This window comes from Chiroxiphia lanceolata, chromosome 13 (genome assembly GCF_009829145.1).
Source record: "Chiroxiphia lanceolata isolate bChiLan1 chromosome 13, bChiLan1.pri, whole genome shotgun sequence".
NCBI classification, from domain to species: Eukaryota; Metazoa; Chordata; class Aves; order Passeriformes; family Pipridae; genus Chiroxiphia; species Chiroxiphia lanceolata.
In genome coordinates, this window is record NC_045649.1 from 8,129,663 (window position 1) to 8,154,211 (window position 24,549).

The 24,549-nt window shown below is 45.4% G+C and overlaps 1 protein-coding gene across 3 annotated transcripts in view; it reads right to left on the reverse strand.

Moving 5' to 3' along the window:
* Positions 1-643: 643 nt before the first annotated feature.
* The window catches only part of GALNS (galactosamine (N-acetyl)-6-sulfatase), a 44,203-nt gene continuing 20,297 nt past the window's right edge, over positions 644-24,549 (reverse strand). For all 3 annotated transcript variants that reach the window (XM_032700929.1, XM_032700931.1, XM_032700930.1), the window contains 4 exons: positions 24,141-24,243; positions 16,302-16,423; positions 4,469-4,586; positions 644-1,226 (listed from right to left, as the gene is read on the reverse strand). In XM_032700929.1, the coding sequence (XP_032556820.1) occupies positions 1,140-1,226; positions 4,469-4,586; positions 16,302-16,423; positions 24,141-24,243 (430 nt within the window). In that variant the 3' untranslated portion in view covers positions 644-1,139. The remainder of the gene's footprint in view (positions 1,227-4,468; positions 4,587-16,301; positions 16,424-24,140; positions 24,244-24,549) is intronic.

Below are 24,549 nucleotides of genomic sequence, written 5' to 3' on the forward strand. Positions count from 1 at the left end.
GGATCATGAGATGAGAAGCATGACTTAAATCAGATTTAGACATGGATTTTTGGAAATTATCACCCGACCCCCAGTTCCCTATGAATGTCCTGCATACCAATAATCAGGCAATAGAATCATGGAATAGTTTGGGTTGGAAGGGACCTTAAAGATAATCCAATCTCACCCCCTGCCATGGGCAGGCACACTTCCACTAGACCAGGTTGCTCCAAGCCCCATCCAACCTGGCCTTGGACAATTCCAGGGATGGGGCAGCCACTGGTTCTCTGGGAAATCTGTGCCAAGGCCTCACCACCCTCAAGGGGAAGATTTTCTTCCCAATATCTCATCTAACCCTGCCCTCTGGCAGTGGGAAGCCATTCCCTCTTGTCCTGTCACTCCATCACTTGTCCAAAGTCCTCTTTTGGAGCCCCTTTAGGCACTGGAATGCTGCTGTAACCCTAATCCAATACTTACCTGAACACTATCCTCAAATTTCCTTGTACCATAACCTAGGGAATGTTTGCAGCTACAGATGCAAGAAAGTCAGGGCATTCTCCCCAAATCCAACCCCTTAGCTGGGAACAGGTGGGAGCCCTTGTTTGCTCCCAGCAGCTGCACCCAGAACTCCCAGATTTGGGAAGAAAGGAAAAACAACTTGATATCCAGAGTTCACAATGGAAATCAAATGTTAAAACAACAAGTTACAGGCACACAAAACACGGGCACTTTGGGCAGGGCTTTCTGGCAGCTCTGAGTTTCCTGCTCCATCCCTATGGCTGCTGTTGGGGCATCCCAGTGAGCAAAGATTTGGGAGAGCAGGTTGGGTGGAAGGAGCGAGGCGAATCCAAGGGTGGAAGGAGCAAGGGGAATCCATGGCATTTTGGAGGTGATGGCAGAGTTGTCATTGTCCAGAGAGTTTTTACAGCTGAAACAGACTTTGCTGAGGTTACCATTTAGGGAAACAACCAGAAGAAGAGAGGAGTGGAGGCTGAACCCTGAGCATGAGGAATATAAACACTGGCCCTTTTGGAAGAACAAGTGATGATTTCACACACACATCACACCCTTCCTGTGTAAACAGGAGTGCCAACATGAGCAGACACGCTGGATGTCCGGCTGCTCTGGGCTCTCTGTGCAGCTCTGGAGGGATGCAGAGATCAGTGAGGCCAAGAGCATTTCTTAGGGTCAGACTCAGGCGCTTTCAGGCACTTCCCAAGCTTCTCACAGCCTGGAGGGGACCAATTCTGTTAAAGACAAACAAAAATAGACAGAAAGATGATTCACACCAAGTGTCTCCTAAGCTCTAACCCCAACCAGCCCTTTTTGATCCTCACAAAGACACTTTTATGTCCTGCTTGAAAAATGAAACTCCTCTTGCAGCCGATGCTTCTGGGCTCATAAACTTCCCCATTCCAAACACCAGTCAAATAAAAGCTTTAGGAAAGGCTACAAATCCTTCTGCAGCACATGATTCCCTCTTCTGGCATCTTTCCTGGTCTCTCCCAGACCAGTTTGCTAGGACTCTGTGACCCTCCTCTCTCTCTTGTAGCAGCACAGAGCAACCAGACCATGAGGTTTTGGTGACATTCCCAGTTTTCCTGGGGTCCAGAAGAGTTCCCATTCTTAGCACTGTGATATCCAGGCACTTTGTTGAGGAAGCAAAAAGCAGCAGAAGGCCAAGGGTGTGAGAGAGATAAGAATGCTGGTATTTTAATGAGCATTTTGATGGATGAATCCATGAGCAGATGGAGCAGAAGGCATTCCTGGGACACCTCTTCCACACAAAACTATTTGTCTCCCTTGTTTCCATGTTTCTTGAACTACCTGCCTGTGTACAACAGAGAAAGGACACCAGCAAGGAGACCCACTGCAAACCTCAGCTTCCTAAGGGATCAACAAAGGAAAGAATTTGGATAAATGAATTTTTTTTATTTCATTGGCATTTTGCCATTTAAAATTTGGGATCGTGGTCATGTGAATGGCAGGTTGTAATTCCCATTCTGCCTTGAGAAATCTTTTGTGTTCACTCCCTGTTCCTCCCTCTCTCAGGTCTGTACATATCAAAGGCCAGTTCAGCTCTGAACTACTGCCTTTCATTTTGTTTATTTTTATCCTTCAAATATTTACGTTTTCTTGGATGTAAATTCCTACAGAGGAAACGAAAAGCTTAACCCCAGAAAAAAAATGCTGGAGCAGGATTTTATTCCATGGAACTGACAACAGATGGCAGTGAGACACCAGCTATCCCTGCAGAGGAGCAGACACAGAGGGAACTCTGGTGGAGGCACCTCTGCACCAAGGGCTCCAGAGGCTTTAAGAACAATTAATGCTGGTTTCTAAATCTGTTTCTCCATTTTAAAATGCACAACCATGGCTGGAAATTTTAGGCCACTCTGCAGAAGGAACGGAGAGCCAAAAGAATAAATGAAATGTTTGTTCTTTTGAAAAATATCAAACAATAAGTGGTGTGTGTTTCAGTCTCACAGTCCAAGGCTTTCCTGGAGCTGTGCTGGGAGCCCTGGGGACATCACCCGTGCTGCAAGTCAGGCCAGCATGGCTCCACTGCATGGAACATGCACTTCCACAGGATGAAAAAACAGCAGAGCTGGCTCTGTGGGAGCTTCATGGACACTGCTGGTGGGACACACCACAGATGGGTCAGCAAAGACCTCCCAGCTCCGGAGGGCTGGTGCTGCTGTGCTTCCATCAATCCCATGACTGTAGGAGCTTCAAAATGATGCTTCTGCTGCCATGGAATAGTTTGGGTTGTAAGGGACCTTAAAGCTCATCTCGTTCCAGCCCCTGCTACGGGCAGAGACACCTTCCACTAGCCCAGGTTGCTCCAAGCCCCATCCAACCTGGCCTTGAACACTTCCAGGGATGGGGCAGCCACAGCTTCTCTGGGCAACCTGTGCCAGGGCCTCCCCACCCTCACAGGGAAGGCAGTGGGAAGCCATTCCTCCTTGTCCTGTCACTCCATGGCCTTGAACACTTCCACACACTTTGCTTATGTGTAAGTAAAGACAATTCTCCTCTGTCCCAGAAGGGATATTAAACACCCATATCCAATAAATAGGTGACAGGATTTAGGAGACAGTAAATTAGATTCTATTAGTTAGCAATATTTATCTCCCAGTATCCCCCAAAGACAGATATCAGGCCCAATGTACCAACCACTCCAAAAAGATTTGGTTTTTTAATTTCTGGTCTCAAAAGGCAACAATTTGGTGCCTGATATTTTAGTTTAGTGACCATGCAATCAGTCTGTAAGGAGTGTACATAGATTACAAAACTCACAATGCTTCTTGTTGGGATTTGAATGTTTCTCCTGGAATTGGGATCCTCCCCAGCCCACTTTCTGCCTCAGATGGCCTAAAATTTGTGAACCAGTTTTGGAGGCAGCACAGAAGAAATGCCTTTGCCAGGCTCTGTGGACAGTTCCTGAATCCAAAAGGTCCCAGGGGAGCACAGAACAGTGTTTATTAGGGGAAAAGTTGAATAAGAAAAGAAAACAGCACAGAAACAATGGGCCTTCAAATCTTTTTCCTATTTAACAGCCAAAAATAAAAAGATGGGACAAGACTAAGAAAGATCTTTTCCTTGTTACTGAGGGGACACAAATCCACCTTTTGTTCTTTCCTGGTGACAGACCCAAAGCAGCAGGTTCTGACTGTTTCAGAAGATTATTTCAGCATCAGAAAGATGTTGCTGTTACTATTTTGTGTCAGCCCACAGACACATTCCCTCAGACTACACAGCCTCTCATCATCTGACAACTTTACCTCCCCCACACTATCCAGTTGCTTTCCCAGGTTCTCAACAAACCAAGCTGTGTTTGACAGGAAAGCCAAACTGTAACTTTTCAACATGAGACTTGAAACAGAGAATTGAAAACGTTTTGTCATGTCTCAAGCCATAAAGACCTTGGAAAATTCAGGCATGGGTGGAATTGGAGGAGACAGAACAAGATCAAAGATACATCACTGAAAGAGAAGCACTGTCCCAGTGCCACCACTCAGACACAGAGGACTCAAAACAAAGAGGGCAGGGTTAGATGGCATAGTGGGATGAAACTATTCTGCGTGAGGGTGGTGAGGCCCTGGCACAGGTTGCCCAGAGAAGCTGTGGCTGCCCCATCCCTGGAAGTGTCCAAGGTGAGGTTGGAGTCACCTGGTCTAGTGGAAGGTGTCTCTGCCCATGGAAGGAAGGTGGGTGGAACAAGATGAGCTTTAAGGTTTCTTCCAACCCAAACCACTCCATGCTTCATTGATTCCATGACTTTTAAGATTTGTAGAAGACGATTAGGAAGGAGAAGAAGGATCTACAGTTGTGGATCCTGCCCTGTCTCTAAGGAAGGAAGCCACAAACAGGTGAGTGAGCATCCTTTCTGCATCCCTTCCCAGAATCAGGTGACACTTCATGAAGGCTTTACAATACATATTTCCAGCTAAGGATTCCCCACTGTGTTTCTGCTTTAAGCACTCACCATAATGGCCTTGTCACACACATTCAGCTGTGGCTCCCCAGGCATCAGCGTGTCTTTGTGCTGCTGGACAATCCCAGTTATCCGCTCCATGGCACGCTGATATTCCTCACTGGCAAAACTGGAATGGGAAAAAATACAGATCTTATTGGTGGGGCATCATTTCAGTGTCCACATCACCAAGCTGGGCCAGAAGACTTCCTGGGCCATCACCAGGGAGAAGGATATGTAAACATACTGTCACTGCCCATAGGTCTGCAGGGGAGTGAAACACCTGAGCTGGCAGAGTCCAGGTGCTCTGCTTAGGGCCACACGGATGGCAGGTGTGCTGGTCCTCCCCAGAAAAGCACCTGGCTCCTGGCAGATCATCTCAGCTTTCAAATCCACTGGTCCCAGTGGTCCCAAATGTTTCCTCCTCAGAATTCTCCTCAGAATGCTGTGAGCGCATGTTGAGTCCTGAGGGGAGTGCAAAGGTGGCAGGAACAAAGAAAGGCGTTTCTGGGGTTGTCCCCAAGCTGTCCCTTAAATGATTACCAAGGGAGACCTCCCAGACACAGGACTAACATGTGGCCAGACAGGTTGGACAGAAGTTTGCATAGGTAATCCTTCCAGCATGTCACACTAGAGGTCAACCTGCTCTCCAACATTCAACCCCCACTCTTCTAAGTGCTTTCCTGCAACACCTGCCTCACTTGGAGATGTTTATTGTAGGGAAACCGAGGGAATGTCAATATTTTGTTTTACAAGAGTGTTCTCAAGCCAAGGGTTTTAAACACAACCCTCCGCCAGTTAAACTCCACAATCACCAAAGAAATGAACTAAAATTACACGAACAGGAAGATGGAGAAGAAGAATAGAAGGGACTTGTCCAAGACAAGAATATCTCCTCCATTTCACAACATCCCGAGGTTCTGCCCCATCTACATTCTTCCATTACAGCTTTATTATTCCAAGCTGGGACCCATCTGTCACTCCTCAAACACAGTTATAAATTACCAGATTCTTATCCACCCGACTACTCCAGTAGGTACTTGTTTAAGTAGTTCAGGGTGTACTTCACTAATACCTCAAGTATTTCTAAAATGGAGGATTCCTACTCAATGATCTCACTTTGTCCATCACATTAAGAGTCACTTAAAAAAACACAGAGAGCGGCAAATTGCTTCTGAAGATAAAAGAAACAATGACCTGACCTCGGGCTCCCTCTGCTCGCAGTCCAAGCTGGCCAGCAGCCCCACACTCCAGCTAATTTCCTTCTTTGCAAAACAATCACATTTCGAAGCCCAGCAATGTGCCAACAGTTTCCAGTAAACCCTATAAATATCCCAGCTCGGCAGCCATCCAGAGACAGGCTGATTGTGGGGATGGGCCTGAGCTCTGCTGATAGAGAACCGGAAGGGAATGGGAAATTAAAAGGAAGAGAATGCGAAATGAAAAGCTTGAGCAAAGTGTGGCTCTCACACCCAGCTGGTAGAGAGACTGCCGAGCTGACGGACCACATGGAAATTCAGAATATCCTTGAGAAGCTCTCAAATTTTACAGGATCATGGAATCATGGAATGGCTTGGGTTGGAAGGGACCTCAGAGCTCATCTCATTCCACCCCCTGCCATGGGCAGGGACACCTTCCACTAGCCCAGGTTGCTCCAAGCCCCATCCAACCTGGCCTTGAACACTTCCAGGGATGGGGCAGCCACAGCTTCTCTGTGCAACCTGTGCCAGGGCCTCACCACCCCCACAGGAAGGAGTTTCTTCTGTATACGCAACTTAAATTTCCCCTCAGTCAGTGTAAAGTCATTCCCCCTTGTCCTGTCACTACACGCTCTTATAAATTGAATTTCCTTGCTCTTCTCCCCATGCATCCCACATAAGCTCTCCCAGGTTACTCCTGCACTGCTCCAAAGAAGTTGGGGAGCTGCCAAAGCCCATCTCTGACTCACACCCTGACGAGGACACTCAGGGCAGTAATCTCAGCATTGCATCCCGAAGGCACAGTGGCCTTTCAGCCTGGTGTGATTTTATCTGGAAGCCTTCTGGTTGAATTCCAAATGTGCAGGATTTCCAGCCCGGCAGCAAAAAAAAAAAAATCAAAGCATAATTTTAGAGGAGGCAGAGAGGGTTTACAGCTAAGCTGGGTTGACACACAGAGCACAGGAGAGCCTGCACATGGAGAGGGAAGGCTGGAGACAAACACTTGGAGGAGGGTGTGTAAAAACAGGCGAGTTCCAGGGACACACATGGCATCTGAGCTGGAAATGGGATGCAATCAGGGATCCAGAAATATTGTACAGCCTACACATGCCAGTGATGGAACTGGAGCTGGAATCAGTTTAGGAGACACGTATGTTTCAGTGTTTTAGGATTCCATTACACCTATAGCACCAGGACTTGAAAGCTCTTCCAAACCTGAGATAATCTCACTTTATAAAGATGCTCATATTAAGGATTAATATGAATTAGTACATATTTTAATCATTAGACTTTGATACTCTAGATAGCGAATCCTTTAATGCCTCCTCCTGCTGCTCCTGTAACTTGTGTTTATTTCTGTCACATCCTTGTGTCATCTCTCCAGCATTTAAAATTTTCTTTTCAAAGTGGACCCGTAAGATAAAATATTGCTAGTAACTAATTAAGCTCCACAGCATCTTTGCAAATATTGAAGTGCTCAATTTCATCCATAGAAATGGCTTTTCAGATGAAGGATTCCAAATTAGCCATAATGTGGACAGAGCAGTGGAAAACACAGCTGTGCTCTGGAGGAAAGAGAAACAATGTGTTGTCATGACTGCTGCTTTTTGCTCCAAATATGCCAGTCTTATTGCAATGAAAAAAGTCTTTTTTGCTATAATCTTTAACTCCTATATTTATCCACAGCATTGATGCTCATCTGCAACCTCAGACACGGGAATGCCACAGAATAATAATGTCAGCTTGAGTCATTTAAATCACAGAATCCCAGAATGGTTTGGGTTGAAAGATTCCTTAAAGCTCACCCAGTTCCACCCCCTGCCATAGGAAGGGACACCTTCCACTATCTCAGGTTGCTCAAAGTCCCGTCTAACCTGACTGTGGACACTTCCAGGGATGAGGCAGCCACAGCTTCTTTAGGCAACCTGTGCCAGGGCCTCACCACTCTCACAGCCAAGAATTTCTTCCCAATATCCCATCTTTCCCTGCCCTCTGGCAGCAGGAAGCCATTTCCCCTTGTCCTGTCACTCCAGATCCTTTTCCAAAGTCCCTCTCCAGCTCCCTTGGAGCCCCTTTATGCACTGGAAGGGGCTCTCAGGTCTTCCCAGAGCCTTCCCTTCTCCAGGCTGAACACTCCTAGCTCTCAGCCTCTCACAGCTCCAGCCCTTGGAACATCCTGGTGGCCTCCTTTGGACTTGCTTCAACAGATCCAGGTCCTTCCTGTGCTGGAGATCCCAGAGCACTCCAGGTGAGGTCTCAACAGAGTGGAGCAGAGGGGCAGAATCATCTCTCTCAACCTCACCTTCTTGCTTTAATTCCCGTGTTCAGGACACTCTTTTTTCCAGCTGGCTCAGCAGTGACAGGAAATCTTGGCCTAACCTCAGCTCCTAGTGTTTTGAACTGTTCTCCCCTGCAGCTTCCACGCTTTTAGATTATTTCAGTGTTTAGCACAGGCTGAATGAATCCCCAAAGCACGAGGGAAACGCCTTGGCCCCTATAAAGGACCCACAGTTCTCACATGAGGACAAAGCTGCCTCAAGCTAAAAAACATGGATAAATTATGCTCCAAGTCATACCCCAGCCTTTATAAACCTCAGTAGGCCTTAATGCGCTCTTAAGATGGCTCAACCTGTTGACACCAGTTTAAACCAGATCTGATTGCAGGTGTCTTCCTTGTAGTGCCACACACAACAGCGATGACCCCGAGTCAGTCAACACTGGGACATCATCATGGATCATCTTCAGGTGCCTTGATGGCACCTGGATTGTCTTCCTTTTCCAGAGGTGTGGGAAGTCTCCCTGTGAGGCTGAGGAGTGCAATACCTGTAGGATGGCACCAGGACTTCACCTGAAGCTGGAGTCACCCATTGAGATGCTGTGCCCTGGGTCTTGGTTTTCCTGTCCTGATCCCATGGAGATCCCCATTCCATGGGGGTTGCTTTTCTTTTCTTGCCTCTATGGAGATCCTCATTCCATGGGGGTTGGTTTTCCTTTCTTGGCCCCATGGAGATCCCCTTTCCTTGGCCATGAGAATTGGTTTTCCTGCCTTGGCCCCATGGAGATCCCTATTCCTGGCTCTGATAAGCTGTTTTTTTCTCAGGCATTTCTGTTTAGCTCCAGAGTGTGCCCCAAGATCCCATATCCACAGATTTGTGAAGTATTTGCTGACTGCACAGGGGTTAAAACTGCCTCCAGCCCTAAGCAAGTGCATTTTGAGACAAAATCTGCAAGAGTGCCTAGAATTTGCATGTAAAATGGGGATAATTACCTCATGGTAATCAGTCTGAGTTGTTAAGGGAGCTGGGAACCTCTCCTACCTGGAGTCCCATCCTTTCTTGAATTCATATGCAGGACTGGGCTGCAAGGCAGGGTTTGTTACATTCCCTGTTCCAAAGAAAAGATAATATTATCTATACAGGTGTTTGGGCATCATTGTCTGTGAAGATCCAGACCTCGGTGCCTCCAGGGCGTGCTGCATTTTGTATTCCAGTCCAACAATCCTGTGGAAGGAGAGCTGGGAATAGCACTGGAAGAATGAGAGGGTGAGCAGGTGGTGTTGTGAGGAGTTTGCTAAAAGAGATCCCCCAGCGTCCATGAAATTATTCCACGCTCAGAAGGAGGGAACAGAGTGGACAAAGTCCAGGGTCATTACACTAATTGACACTTTACCTCCGGGAAGTCCCTGGAGATGCAATCAGGGCTGGATTGGAGCGCAGGGTCCCAGGCACAGGTGTGGGCTGTGCTTCCTTCATTTAGTGTAATTGTGCCTTGGCAATCTGTTCCCATCCTCCCTCCCCAACAGCTCCAGTGGAACCTGCTTTGCTGTTAACCCCACCGTGCCCTCCACACACAGCCAGGTTTGGAAGGAGAAGGGTTTTTCTCTTTCGGTGTTAAACTCTGGTTTAATCTTGCTGTCTGTGGTCTCTCGCTTTCAGGTCAGATGGCGTCCCAGGGCAAGGAGAGGAGATTCTCTGCCATCATTAAATACACCCTCAGATAGATCAGCACCCAAACAAGTCACCAGCATTTCCAGCAGGTTTTAAAGATGTTTTATGCCTCATCCTGATGATTTATATATGGGCACAGTGCAGTATGTCTATCCTGGGAGGGACAGGACCATGTTGTTACTGAGAGGAATGTAAGAAAATGGGAATTATATGTTATATATATTCCCATAATTATATAAATGGGATTCACAGAAATCTGACACTGGGTTCTAGGCCAGGTTGGATGGGACTTGGAACAACCTGGTCTAGTGGAAGGTGTCCCTGGCCATGGCAGTGGGTAGAGTGAGATGAGCTTTAAGGTCCCTTCCAATCCAAACCATTCTATAGTTCCATGATTCTATGAACGGTAGCTGTTGGATTTATATGAAATTATGGGAAGAGCATAAAATATTTCTAATGATACTTTACTTCCTTCTCCCCTGGAATTATTTTAATTAAAACCATTATTTTTAATTGCGAAATACCCCCAGATTATGATAATTTGATTTTATCTGTTATCAGTGCTTTGAGGCTTTGCAGCACCATAGTATTCAAGTCTTGATCTTGTCTTATTATTCAGTCTTCCTCGGTTCCTCTCTTCTATTATCAAGTTTATTTGCAATTTAAAGAATGCACAGTGTATGAGGCAGAGACTGGTTTGGGGCTCTGCTGCTGGAATTACTGGAGAGACTCAAAGGGACAAAGGAAAGCAAACAAAGAATCGAAGAGAAGATTGAAAGGTCCCCCAGTTCACCCCTGGTCCAGCAGCATTTTGGGTCCCAGATGCATTCCCAGAGGGGCATATGCCCATTTAGTCACAGGAATACTTGGAATCATAGAATCATTAAGGTTGGAAAAGACTTCCAAGATCATCAAGTCCAACCTGTGACAGACCCTCACCTTCCCCGCAGCAAGGAGATGTGATGGTGCTGATCCTCTACTTGCTCACTTATTTTCATGGAAATTTTAACTCCCCAGCTTCCAGAATTCCCCCAGTGATTCTCTTCCACAGGTGTATTTTCCTTCACCCTTTTCCCTGGCTCTGTACCGCTGTCCCATCTGGCTCACCTGCTTCTCTCAACCTTCCTGCATCCAGCCCCTGCGAGGTTGATGCTCCATGTTTTTATTGCCATCTCTGAGGCTCTTTATCCATGATTTCCACACTTTTAGTGTTTCTCAATGCCACCTCTCCTGTGGCAGCTGCTAATCCACCCCTGCAATGCAGCTGGTACCATTTCCCTCTTTTCCAGGCTGAGGAGGCAGCATCTCCCCTGGGCACCATCTTGGCTCTTTGTTATTCACATTTTTTCCCTGTTTTGCACCTTCTCTGTCTTCCCCACAGCCAGGTTTCTGCCCTGAGCTGTAAGGCAAGACTGGCAACTTTTCTCTCAGATCCTTTCCCCTTTAGCTTCCCTTCAGGAGCTCCTTCCCTTTTTTTCTGGCTCCATAACCACTGCAATTACCTCTCTGATGATTTCCTGAATTTTCCATCTGCTCGAAATAGGCACTTGTGAGCTCTCTTCTTAATTAATGTGTTCTAAAATCATTATGTTCATCAACCAAGCCTTATCACTTCCATTTTCTTCCATAATAGTAAAATCCATTGCCCTAAGTAAAACACAGGAATTTTGATGTTCATAATTCAGTAAAACTCAATTGCTCAGAGCAGAAGTTGCTATAAACCTGGAGTAACAACAAGGTGTGAGCAGGCTGCACTTACTCTGTCCTTACTTGTTATTGAGGCTTTGCACCTCTGGCTCAAACTGACAGAATTTGAGAGATTTCTATTGTAAATTCCTTTTGCAGTTTTGGAGTTAAAACTCTTTTTCTACTTGAGGCTGGATTAGGTATTTTGTTGAGTGTATTTTTAGCTGTCCCAGCTTTGCTTTATATATAAATATATATATATACATATTATTATTTGTGTTCTTCTTGCCTGGTAATAAATATTTTAGTAAAGTTGTGTATAAACAATGATCTGACTGGGATAATAAAACTGACGAGTGGTTGTGAAGATGTTACCAACAGATAATTTTACTGAATTTGTCACACTGGAGAAATAAGTTCCCTCTGTGGGACTCAGCAGACACACAATACCCCAAAGATAACAGAATTTGGTCAAGAAAAAGACCTATCAGATCTTTTAGTTCTGCATTTGGATAAATTTGGTAACACGAGCAGTTTGAGTGTTTTGTAATGAAGCAAAAACCCCAGTTATTGCATCCAGGGAGGAAACAAAACCCTGCTTAGACTTGGGGAAATGCTTCTGCTTTCTGTGCTCCCTAACATGCAACCTTAGTTCTATTTTGAAGTTGAAAGCTATTAAAAAAGAGGTATTTTCTGATCTAGGCAATCTCTCAGACAACAAAAAGACACAAACCGTTCACTTCTCACCACCAAGGAGCTGATAACAAGGTAACTCTTACACAAGTGCAGTCACATTACCACATTTTTGGCAACCAAAAGAAAGATTATTTAGCAGCAACCTCCCTTCTTTGAAATATATTGCCCAAATTTATCCTGGTATTGCAGATTTCTTATTACAAGCACCTCTCCAGGTGCCAGTTTTGCCTCACTGCTCCCTGCAGGTGTGTTCATGCCCCACCTCATCCTGCAGCCATGGAAATGTTTGGCTTGTCCAAGTTCTGTCAATGCCAGGACTCCTCAGTGCTGCTTCTCAGAGAGTCCTTTTCCCAGCAGAGAGACAAGAGCTTGGGAGTGAATGCATCTGATGGTAACCCTGAGCATGTCAGTCCTGAAGGTCACCCACAGCCCAGGGATCTTGTTCCATCCAGTCTCCTGACGTAGGGACATCACTGTGCCATCAGCCAGGCAAGCTCAGGCAGTGTGAGGACTCATAACATGAATTTGGCAATGAATCCCACCTACCAAAATCCAAAGACTGGGAGGCTGTTGGATTGCTAGAATTGCTCCAGTCCAGATTGGGAAGCATCAATAAATATCTGAAGAGAAAAGAAGGCTCTGGTAAGACCTTACAGCCCCTTCCTGTGCCTAAAGGGACTCCAAGAGAGCTGAAGAGTGACTTTGGACAAGGGGGAATGGCTTCCCACTGCCAGAGGGCAGGGATACATGGGATATTGGGAAGGAATTCTTCCCTGTGAGGGTGGTGAGGCCTCGGCACAGGTTGCCCAGAGTAGCTGTGGCTGCCCCATCCCTGGAAGTGTTCAAGGCTTGGAGCAATCTGGTCTAGTGGAAGGTGTCCCTGCCAATGGCAAGAGGTGGAACTGGATGAGCATTAAGGTCCCTTCCAACCCAAACCATTCCATGATTCTATGATATTTCAAGCCAAAGGAGCAAACACAACTGTGTCCGTTGGCAGAAGATGGGGTGCAGGAGAGACTCCAGCCAAATCCAGAGGGGAAACAGCAGGAAGAAACAGTCACAGCCCTGTTGGGAAGATCTGTTCCTAGAGCAGATAAGGGCAGGGGTGCAGGCACAGCCTCACATGAAGGGAACACAAGTGCAGAGTGCCAGATGGCTCAGCACTGCCAGACGTACTCACCACACTAACAGGACCTGCCTGTAATTGCCTGACCAGTTTTTCCACTGCATGAAAAGTGTTCCTGTGGGAGACAGGCTTTTGCTGATATTGTTTGCAGGCAGGCTCCAGGAAATCCAGTGAACCATGTCAGGAAGAAGAAGGACTTGTCCTGCTTCACCAAGAAACCCAGGGAACCAAACTCTTTATGTGCTGCCCCAGATCTTGAAGGATTTGCATTTTCAGGGATCCTTCAGCAGCCACTTAACAAAGACTGAAAAGCTTTGTTTGATTTGGGGAACAAGAGGTTATTTTTATCCACTCATCTTCCTAATACAGAATAACAGAATCATGAAAAGGTTTGGGTGGAAAGGCACCATCTTTTTCCAACGCCCATGTCATGAGATGACCCAAAGTAGTGGTGGGCTTGGCAGTGCTGACTTAATGGTTGGACTTGATGATCCTAAGGGTCTTTCCAACCTTAAATATTCTCTGAATCTATGAAATTGTAGCCTTGAAGAATTCTCTCTTAGTGTCCTGCATGTGCAGTGTGATAACCCAGAGACATTTCAGATGAGCTCCCTGAGCACCTGCAAGTCAAGCATGTTGCTGCAGTTGAGTGAGCTGGCTGATTTCTAGGATTCCCTGGCTCTGAGATCCCCTGGGATCCCAGAATAAGCCCAAATACATAAGCAGCAAATCCCTCTGGAGAAGCATGTGATGCCAGGCCTTCCTGAGCAGCAATGACAGCTCTTACTGGTTGTTTTACACTCCAAATTAATGCAAATCAAGAGATATGACAGATTATTAAAATCATTTCAGGAAAAAGAAAAGGCTGCACTAAAATAAGGAATAAATGAAATTAAAAGTGAGAAAAAGCAGGCAGAGAGAACACAGCCAGCATGTAGGGACAGGCAGATGCAGGCTTGGAAGACGATGCTGGATTCCCTTTGGAGAAACATTAGTGTTGGGACTCCCACCAGGCTGTCTGCCAAGGGGGATAATTAAGCTAAATAAAAATACACACCAGTAACAGCTCCACAAATGAGGGTAATTTAATTACCACATTCGATATAGGAGACCCACTTCCCATGAGTTTTCCATTGTGACCAGAGAGGAGACAATAGCGGCAGAATGTGCTGGAGAAAGGAAGAGTCATTTGCTAAAAAGAGGATTTCTATTAGGGTCTGCATAATAAACATCAGCACAGCTTTCCATAATCGTGTCATAATCTTGCCATAAAATTCAATCAAACAACAGCTTGTGAATGTCCAAAAAAAATCAATGGAACCGTACAAGAAGTGATTGCAGATGTAACACTGGGATTTATTTCAGTGCTCAATCCATGGGGGTGGGAAGGAACAGCTAAAGAACAGGGAAGCAGGTGTGCTGCCAACACCTCTTAGGGAAGAGCTTCTCTGCCTCAAATCCAGAGATAAACACAAACAGTATCACAGAATCACAGAATATTTAGGGTCGGAAGGGACCTCTGGAGGTCCCTCTGGAGTCCAACCCCCCCTGTGCAGGCAAGGGTCACCTGGAGCAGGTGACACAGGTGACAAACACAGTAGGCAAAGTACAGTTCAGATAGTACTACCCACTTATTTGATTTTTGGAAAAAGAGGTCATTTTTATCCACTCATCTCCCTAATATAAAATCACAGAATTATGGAATGGTTCAGGTTGGAAAGGACCTCAAAGCCCATCCAGTCCCACCCTCTGCCATGGGCAGGGACACCTTCCATTAGACCAGGTTGCTCCAAGTCTGGTCCAACCTGGCCTTGGACAATTCCAGGGATGGAGCAGCCACAGCTTCTCAGGGCAACCTGTGCCAGGACCTCAACACCCTCACAGGGAAGAATTTCCTCCCAATATATCATGTATCCCTGCCCTCTGACAGTGGGAACCATTCCCCCTCGTCCTGTCACTCCAGGCCCACGTGAAATAAAATAATTGTCAAACTGCCCAGGCCATGGTCTCATCTGGAATCTCAACCCAGTGTCCTTTCACTGAGCTGTATTTACAACCCAGGAGCTGCAGATTTGCTTTATTCATTAGTGCTGGAATGCAGTGGAAAGCAGAGCTAATGTTGGGCTCCCAAAGAGCTTTATCCACTGCCTGATGCAACTCTGAAGTGCTCTGTTAAGTGAGAGTGAAGTGGAAATATTCCCCCCCCTTCTCTCTCTGGTGAAAACACTTAGTGGCCAGCACAGGCTCAGATCCTTTGAAAGGAACGGAGCGAGCGTGTCCACTCAATTATTTAAAACAGTTGAGTAATTGCAGCCCTGTCAGCTCAGAAAACATCTCCCTCTGTCCAAGCTGCTGCACAAGCCCATTTCTGGGCAGGCAGTCACAGCAGCACCAGTTTTCTCTTTATCTATTCCCACACTCTCCCAGTCAGTGCCACTGGTGAGGGATGAGGCTGCGTGTCCCCGTTTGCAGCTGGTTTTGCCGCAGGGTAAAACTCAGAAGGAGAGAGGTGGGAATACCTTGGGAGCCTTTTTGGAGGTGGCAGATTTCTTTGTGGGCTGTGCTGGCTGAGGACTCCATAAATCCTTCCAGAAATCTCTCAGGGCATGGTGTGTGCTGGAGATAAATATTACAATAGGAGGCTTAGAGGAAAATGGATTCAGACAGCCAAGAGAGCCCATGGATGGAACAGGATTGGGCAGATAGTCCTCCTGTTAAACAGCCTCTGGAGAAGCTCCTTTAACTGGGCTGGGAGATTGGAAGGTTACCACAGCTGCCTTCCAGAGATTCCAGTCCCACAGATCCCTGGTTGTTTCTTCCCTAGTCCCAAAATACACAGAGAATCACAGCTCCAAGGCCCACACTCAGCAGCACCTCTGTTTTATTCCACAGCTGTGCTGCATCAGTCCTGTCCTGTCCAAAAATGTGTGTTTTCCTCCTCCCTGAGGGGTTGTAGGACACGGAACAAGAACAACCGGAATGACAAGTCCACATGCACACCCGTCCAACCTGACCACCTGAAAACTAAGGTTTGTTCCTTTTTCCTGAGAAAAAGTGTGCAGGAATACCATTATTTCCAAGAATGGATTTCTGGGACATTTTTAAAGCACATTTCAAGAACCAGCTACCAAAGCAAATGAATTTTATACACTGACAGTGCTGGGTTTTCACAAGCTCATTAACTTGCTCACCTTAATGGGAACTTCTCCCCAGGGTCCCTTCCCAGGTGGAACAGCAGTGGCAGGTAAGTGTGTTCCTCCTGTGTGTGTGTTGTCACTCCAGAGACACTCTGCCCAGGACAGAAATCAGTGCCCTGCAGGAAAAGGCAGAGAGATCATCAAGGGTGACACATGGGAGGGAATAAAATCGATTCCAGTGACAACACTTTCACCAGCACCTTGTTCCAAAATACCTACAAACACCCAAGAGTCCACTTCAGTCTGCAAAACAGATTCTGAGCTGGTGGGGTAAAATAAGGTGACAAAGTGGAGTTGCACTGACATAAAAGCTGAAGTACCTCATACATTCTTGTCTTACAAAAATACAATCTCTGTAAAATATTCATTGAAATGAAATGGCAAAACAAAAGATAAAGAGGAGGAACCATTTAATCATAAAAATTCTGCACATGGAAAGTATCCTCTCTTTGGTTCCTGTGGCTTCGAAATAGAGAGAGGACTGGATCACTTTGCAGTTCTGATCAAAAACAAAATCCCAGGAGGAACACCCAGTCACCCTGAGAGGCCTGGGGATTGCCCTGGGAAAGCAACTGGGAGCAGTAAGGGGTTAAGTGCTCACTGGGCATTGAGGGACAGAGTTTCCAGCTCCCTCCATCTGCCCTTCCAGCCTTGCTAGGCTCCTGCTCCCCAAGCCCAGCCTGTTATTAGCCAGTTGTCAGCTCCCTAATCCCTGGCCTGCAGCCTCCAGAACCCATTTAAACCCTGGGAATAGCCAAAAATGCAAAAGCACTAATTTCCCTGAGCAGCCAATAAAGCAGGGCCCCTCCAGCCCAGCAAGGACTGGCCCCAAATGGACTTGTTAAAGCTGGGCTTTACAATTCCAGCTCCCACGCTGCGTTCCTTACAATCCCCCAAAATGCCCCGAGACATGGACAGAGACATGGAGAGAAGGTAAATGGGAATCTTTCAATGGAAGTGGGAAAGCAGCTGTAGCATTTGCTTATAAAACAAACTGAAAAGGCTCTCTACAGATGTTGGTAGGATTTGATTGGCAAACAATTTTCTAAAAATATCCCATGTTTTTAATGGACAGCTGGTCAGTGGAGCAGTTAATATTCTGCTTTTCAATAAAGCAAGAAGTTTAGAAGCCCATGAAATCCCATTTATCTGCACAGAGCTATAGATTCCTGAATCACTGACTGGAAAAATAAGGGAGTTGCTTGATAGGTTGGAGTGGCCCTACCAATAATGGACTTTAAATGGATACAAAACTGATTGACCTTTCCACCCTGTGACGCCACAGGCCTCTGGAACACACAGGGAAAATAGATTTTTGTGGTTTTTTTCCACAAAAGGACCAGTTAATAAAAAGGTATCAAAGCCTCTATAACATCCAAATTATAATTTGGATGCAAATCAAACAAGCAATTTAATTAAGAGCCTGCTAATTGGTACAATGCTCCTCGGCTGCAAACGCTTCGGTTTGAAAGAAGATTTTAGTCTCTTGGGTGTTTGTTTAGACATTGCTCTGTTTACATTTTAGCTTTTGTTTCCTATAAATTCTTTGTAGCCTGGACTCCAGAACACAACCCAGGCTACAGTCCCAGAGATTCACAGGAAAGAAAGTGCTGGTACAATTTGCCTGACAGCACCAGCCAAAAGCTGTCTGTCCTTCTAATTTAAGCACTCAACGCCCTCTTCAAAAGCAGCCTATTGCGGAAAATCAAAATAAATAAATAAATAAAACTCCAATAAATAAAACTACAATTTTATGACATTGGCTGAAACCACCCTTGAAATTTCTAAGGCATTTCAACTTTATCTCTGCAAATAAAACGGACTATTATTATTTTTATGTACTGTGTGACAGCCAATATTCAACTTCCAGAGAGTGCTTCAAAGATTTTCTACCTGTTCCTCAAGAAATGAGCAAAAATATGATATAAATATATTATTTTATATATATTATATTAAATGTATAAAAATACACCCTCAAACCCCTGATCAAGGCACTGTCCTGTATCAGAGCAACTAACACACTACAGATACAGCCAGAGGAGCCCAGTCCTCTGTTCCTTTGCTAGAAAAGAATATTTAACTTATTTTTCACACCTTTATCTCGTTCTGTTTCAGTCAAAGCATTTTCAATTCTCAGGATGGAAAGAAATCCTATACCATCTTAAAAACCCTGGGATCCCCAAGTCTGGATTGCTTTGCTTTCCTGGGGCAAACCAGTCTAAATTAAATCTGCTTGAGACTTGAGAACTATTTAAGGGCAAGACAAACCACATTCTGGAGCACCTGGACCATGCCTCTGGTTGCTTGGAAGGTTTGGTGATGTCTGGAGCTATGTCATGTCAGAGAAGAGCTGACAGGTGCCTATGCCTGTCCTATCCATCAGGATAACACAACCCAGATCTGCCACCCCTTCATCCCCTGTCATTCCCTTAAAGCTATTTATTGTCAGACTGTTAATAACAATATGCAGAGATCAAGAGCCACTTAAAGCACATTCCTAATATTTTATCCTGCTCACTATCCAAGGTAATAAATGGAGTCCCCATCCCTGGAGGTGTCCAAGGAACAACTGGATGTGGCACTCAGTGCTCTGGTCTGGGTGACAAGGTGGGCATCAGTCACAGGTTGGACTTGGTCTGGGAGGGCTTTTCCAACGTCAGTGATTCTGTAATTTCCATGTCCACAGGTAATACTGACCAAACACAGTGGAAAGATCACTGCCTGTGTTTAGGTGAACTCTTGGAGCTTTTCTCCTCCATCGCAAAAGCATGAAAGCCAAACCAGAAGACCCTGTCTAGAACATCTCCTGCTTTCTAAGGGAGCCCATAAAAGAGCATCAAATGGCACCAGACATAGCTCAGCTCTGTACTAGCTCTAATACAGCATTTTGCACCACTGTGTAAAACTGTTTGTCATAGGAGAAATTCCAACAGTCATTATTATTATTATTATTATTATTAAAACATAACATTCCCTGTTCATCACATGAACCTCCCAGAGAGCCCATCTTCCTGTCCTTCCCAGCAATCAAGTAACCCGGATTGTTTCCCTGTTCCTAAGACACTGCAGCCCTTGGCTGCACAGCTTATGCTCTAATTTCCAGAGCAAATGGACCACAGATGCTGTGTCAATATAGACATGAGACAAACACAGCCGGTTGCCAGTTTGGGCTCTGGGCCAAGAGATGGAATCACCACTTGTGTTAACGTGAGCCCTCTGGCAATTCCTCACCCTGGCTCCAGCCCAGATCACTCTGACTTGACAGGCGGCCGTGGATTTGGATAGTGCTGCACAAATCTGGGATCTGTCTCCTGCTCATGTCTCCTCCTTCCACCATGCAAAACCCAGAGCAGCAAAACCGTGTTAATATTGGAAGGAGAAAAGCACAGCTGTTAATGAAAGCTGGGAATGTTGTTTCTTGCTGTTTGCCACAGCACCTGTAAATGGTGCTCTCCCTTCCTGGGTGATTCCCAGCGAAATCCTCCTAAAGTGGAGCTCAGGATGAACAGACATCTCAAAGTGTGACTGCCAAGCTTCAATACTGTGGACCAAGAATTGCCTCTAATGTGTTAAGTGGCTGGAAGAGCCCCCAGAAGATGGGCAGCCCCTGAAGATGGGCAGCTCACAAGCCTCCCGATCGATGGTTGGTTCATATGCTCAGAGGACCACAATGAAATGTCATTATTTGTGAGGTTCTACTTGACTTCACATCCCCTGTGCAGAAAAGGCTTTATCGATCCCTTCACGTGGAGGAGAAGGGCAATCAGACAGCCTGACTGGAATAACCCCTTTGGCATTTTGCATTAAAACAATAGGAGCTGCTGGCAGGCGCCTACAGCCATCCTTTAAAGTCACAGCAGCGCTCTGGAAACTCAGTGAACACTCCTAACAAGCTGACAGCAGAAAGGTTGATGTTATCAGCCACTCTCCAACAACCAAAGGGCCTTTTCCACGTGCTTTTCTTAATTATTTTTCCCCTTCTTGCATCAGTGCTCTTGGAGGGCACAAGGACTGTTCTGTGCTGGATACTCTTGGTGGCAGGCAGAGAAAAGGAAATTTCCTCTCTCTTGCAGCTCCTACTCCTGCCTCCCCCACACAGCATGAAATCAGTAGATTCCTGAGGACTGGCTACCTACTCGGTTAAATCTATAGAGAATATCCAGTTTTGCCCCTTGCAGACCCCTACTTCCAAACAAGAACAGCATTTTACAGGTGATTTCCAGTAAAAGTCCTGTGTGTTACACTATGCAAGGGATCTCTCCAGGTTTATCCTTAGTTCTCCCTTCTGCTATTTTTATCACTGCTGATTTTTGCAGTAAGAAAGGTGGACAAAAATGGAAAAGCTTTATACCCATCAGTCAGAGCAACAGGGACTCAGCCCTGTGCAGGAGGGAGATCTCTCTCCCTCTACCAAACTATTTAAAAATACAAACACATTTTTCAAGTCAGGTTTCCTTTCATCTCTCTCTGTCCCATTTATCACCTCTTGAATGTCAGAGATGTCAAATTATGTAAACATGAGCACCTATACAGATGGAAGCCAGGTAAACAGCTCTAAATAAGCATCCTGTGCAATCCACAGGGAAAATGTCCCATGAAGTGCTTATTCCCACTTGCTTCTGCTGAGTGAGCCTTCCCTTTATGCTTTCAAGAGACCATCCCTTCAAGAATCAAAAAATCCAGTTAATCCAGCAGAAAAGAGCATCAAGGTATCCTCCAGCACTGAGAGAGACTACAAGACTTTATGACAGGAGTCAGATTAGAAAAAAAAATTGCTTGGGGGTTAAAAAATAAACAAGCAAAAAATGGGAAGAACAGAAGAGCACAATTCATCTCTGTGTCAGATGACAAGTTCTAATCCCAGGCCATAAGGCAGAGGATGCAGACCAGTAAGGGCATGTTACTGTCAGGGGACTTTGGGATGACTGTAAACCTGTGTACTGCTTGCATGGGATGTTTCCAGGGTAAATATTCCAACAGCCATATGGAGAGAAGCCTTCAGATCCCTGTTCTGCTTTCCTAGGCTTTGCTTTCTGCAAGCTGTGTCTCCCTGGTGCATTTTTATTTGTGTGTACATTCTTTATTGCTGAACTAACTTACCCCCCATTCAAACCCAGCTTTCCAGGTGAGGGGCCATAGTTGGCCACATCCTTCCTTGCTCACTCTGGTCACCTTAGACAGACCCAGGACAGGCATCAGTTTCCCATTTTCCAGTATCAACATGAAAACATGGGTTTAGCTGCTTTAATGGTATAATCTCATCTGAAATTCAAACAAAAATGCACCAAGTGTGGATTAAAACTAGGGCAAGTTTTCTGTATTGATGATTCCCTACACTGTCAATTACCAAGGGAATTCTGAAAGTGAAAGGAGGCTTCACTAAACTGGGCCTTGTATCTGTCCAAATAATGAGATATTCAACTACCCATAAAACAAACCTCTTAAAAATGTGCAGGCAGCTGTTCTGCTACATCTGGCCAACTCATTCCAATGGATGACATGCCAACCAAATACTCCAGGTCTGAGTGTGGACCTTCAGACACAGAGAGTTTCATATCTGGAAGTTTAATACAGCATCACACTGGATTCACAATGAGGAAGGGCCTCTAAAGATCATACAATTAACAAGGTCTTATTAGCTGAAGTTCTGCTGAGATGGCAAATCAAACTTATCAAACAGTCAGAATTCCAAATGCCACAGATGTGCATGGATTTAAATATGTTTTTCAAATTAAATTAGCAAACAAACTGGCTTTTTTGATTCTGGAGTCTAATATTAACACAGCTGGGAAGTCATTTAAAGAGGCAACTGTATCACAAGGTGAGCTTAGAAACTCCTCCAAGAAGGCTCAGAACTGGTCTGCATTCTGATTTATTTCTATTTTTAAACTTGCAAGGCTTGTAATTAATGGCTCGAGGACATGAGGAGAATTGGAACAAATTTCAGCCTGAGCTTCCTCTGCATATTGTTAATGGCTGGTCTGGCCACTAATGTGCTCCAATTTTCCCCACATCCAGCACATGTGATCCAAGCTGCAGGAAAGAGAGTGAATTTGTAATGGTCTCTCTGATGTAGGGGATAATTGCTGACTTTTATCAGACAGTAGTTAAACAAAGACTTGGAAGGAAATAAATATTCCTTAATTGCATGACTGCCATTGCTCACAATGGGAGAGCCTCTGGAAGGAGGAACCAGTCCCCATTATCACTGCTCCACACAGACATTCAGAAATAAGTTGAGATCAATGTAGGGGTTTATTTATTCCCCAGCTGTGTACGTAAGTGTGGGTATGTGCTTTTATCACCACGGAGAGTAATAATTCATGTGGGAATTTTCCGTGCACATGGGAAAAGCATGAGCCCATCCCTACACCCAAACACAGGGACATACAAGCTCCCAGTGTCTCCCACACAGGGAAAATCCTCCACGTGAGCTATATGGGTTTTACTCACATACTAGACAAATAAATTATCTCATTTTATCTGTGTGGAATTAGCATTGAGACGGAGCGTAAAATATATTTCCAGAGCAAACTTTCCTTTCCTCCTTACTCCCTGTAAAACAAACTTTGACTCCTGGAGCATTACAGCCTTCAGGAAGACAAACACACATATTTACAACCCTGAATGTAAATGACTCCCTTGGAGCTGACGTTTCCCTCTACCCCCAGGACATCCCAGCAAAAGAATCCGTGCACTTTTATATCCACAAATGTCATCAGCACTTAGTTCTGCACCTGTGATGCCTTGAGGACCTACCATAAGTTCAAAAAAAGAGGCATAAAAAAATAAATCATGCAAACAATCCCTCCCCAGTCCCAGTCTGCTGTCAGGATTTTGCTGAGAGCTGTGTCCTAATGCACTGAGTTCATGTCTAAAAGTATAATCAGCAAGGCACACGTGTGAACCTGCCACTTAGAAAATGCCCCAGAGTTTAGTACCCAAGTCTGAGGCAAGAAAGATACAAAAAGAAAGAGAAATAATAGTGCTTAACATCTAATTGTGAGGAGATTAGCCAGGAAATAAGTAAAATTAACAAAATGTAAAGCACTGTGTGATGGGGGCTTGCAAAAACGCTGATAGCAGATGAAACACGTGGAATTTACTGCTCTTTCTACTGTGCCTTTCCTACAGCTTTCCTTTCACCTTTCAAGGAAAAAACATCACAAACCCAGAAAACCCATCCCTGTTCCATTTAAATAGTTCAAGGCACAAGGTGTTTTATCCTAGGAACTGCAAGACATGTGATCCATGTGGCATCGGCCTCCAGACTTTCACAGAATCACAGAATATCCCGAGTTGAAGGGACGCAGAGGGATCAGCAAGTCCAACTGCAAAGGGATACCTGAAAGCTCAGAATTCAGCAGGGAAAGAAGTTTAATATTAAGGGGGATTAAGTGAGCATTAAAGGGAGCACCTTCAGAAAAACTTGGAATTTGCCCATTTTCCTCTCCTTGTCCCTGACTTCAGGAGAGGGGTGTGTGACACCTGTCTCCTTAGATTTTCATAGGATCATAGAATTATTTAGGAAAAGCCCTTTAAGATCATCAAGTCCAACCATTCCTCAGCACTGCCAAGACCACCACTAAACATGTCCCCATGTGCCACATCCACATGGCTTTTAAATCCCTCCAGGGATGGGGACTCCCTGTGCCAGAGCTGGACAACCCGTTAAGGAAGAAATAATTCCTAATATCCAATTTAAACCTCCACAGTGGATCTGGTAGCCCTTAAGAAAATGAATTGGTGATATCCCCAGTTTAAAACTGTTTAAAGGGTTGTTTGCCCCCAGGAGCACCAGTGACACCTGGGAGCAGGTTCATGTGCTGTTACCTTGCCATACTCCTCCCAGGAGTTGCTCCAGGTCCAGTAGTGAGCTTTGTAAAGCCCAACTCTCACCGCCATCATCTCGTTGCCACGATAATAGAATATGGGCCTGGGAAAGAGAGCAGAGTTGCATGAGAAACACCACCACACTGGGCCGATAAGGGAGACAAATACCTTAATGGAGTCTGACTTCCGACGTGGATATCGGGCAGGAACAGGCTGCCTCCTAATAGTCTCCTCTGCAAGGTTTTCAATTAACATTTCTTAAAGTGTTCATCAAGTTGAGAGCTCACACAGTGCAAGAATGAAACATTATCCAGCTTGGCTGCCAGTGATTGTTAATCCTTGAACTATCAGCCCTTGGTATTTCCTATAGAGCGTGTCGGTTTAAACATCAAATGACTCACAAGTGCTG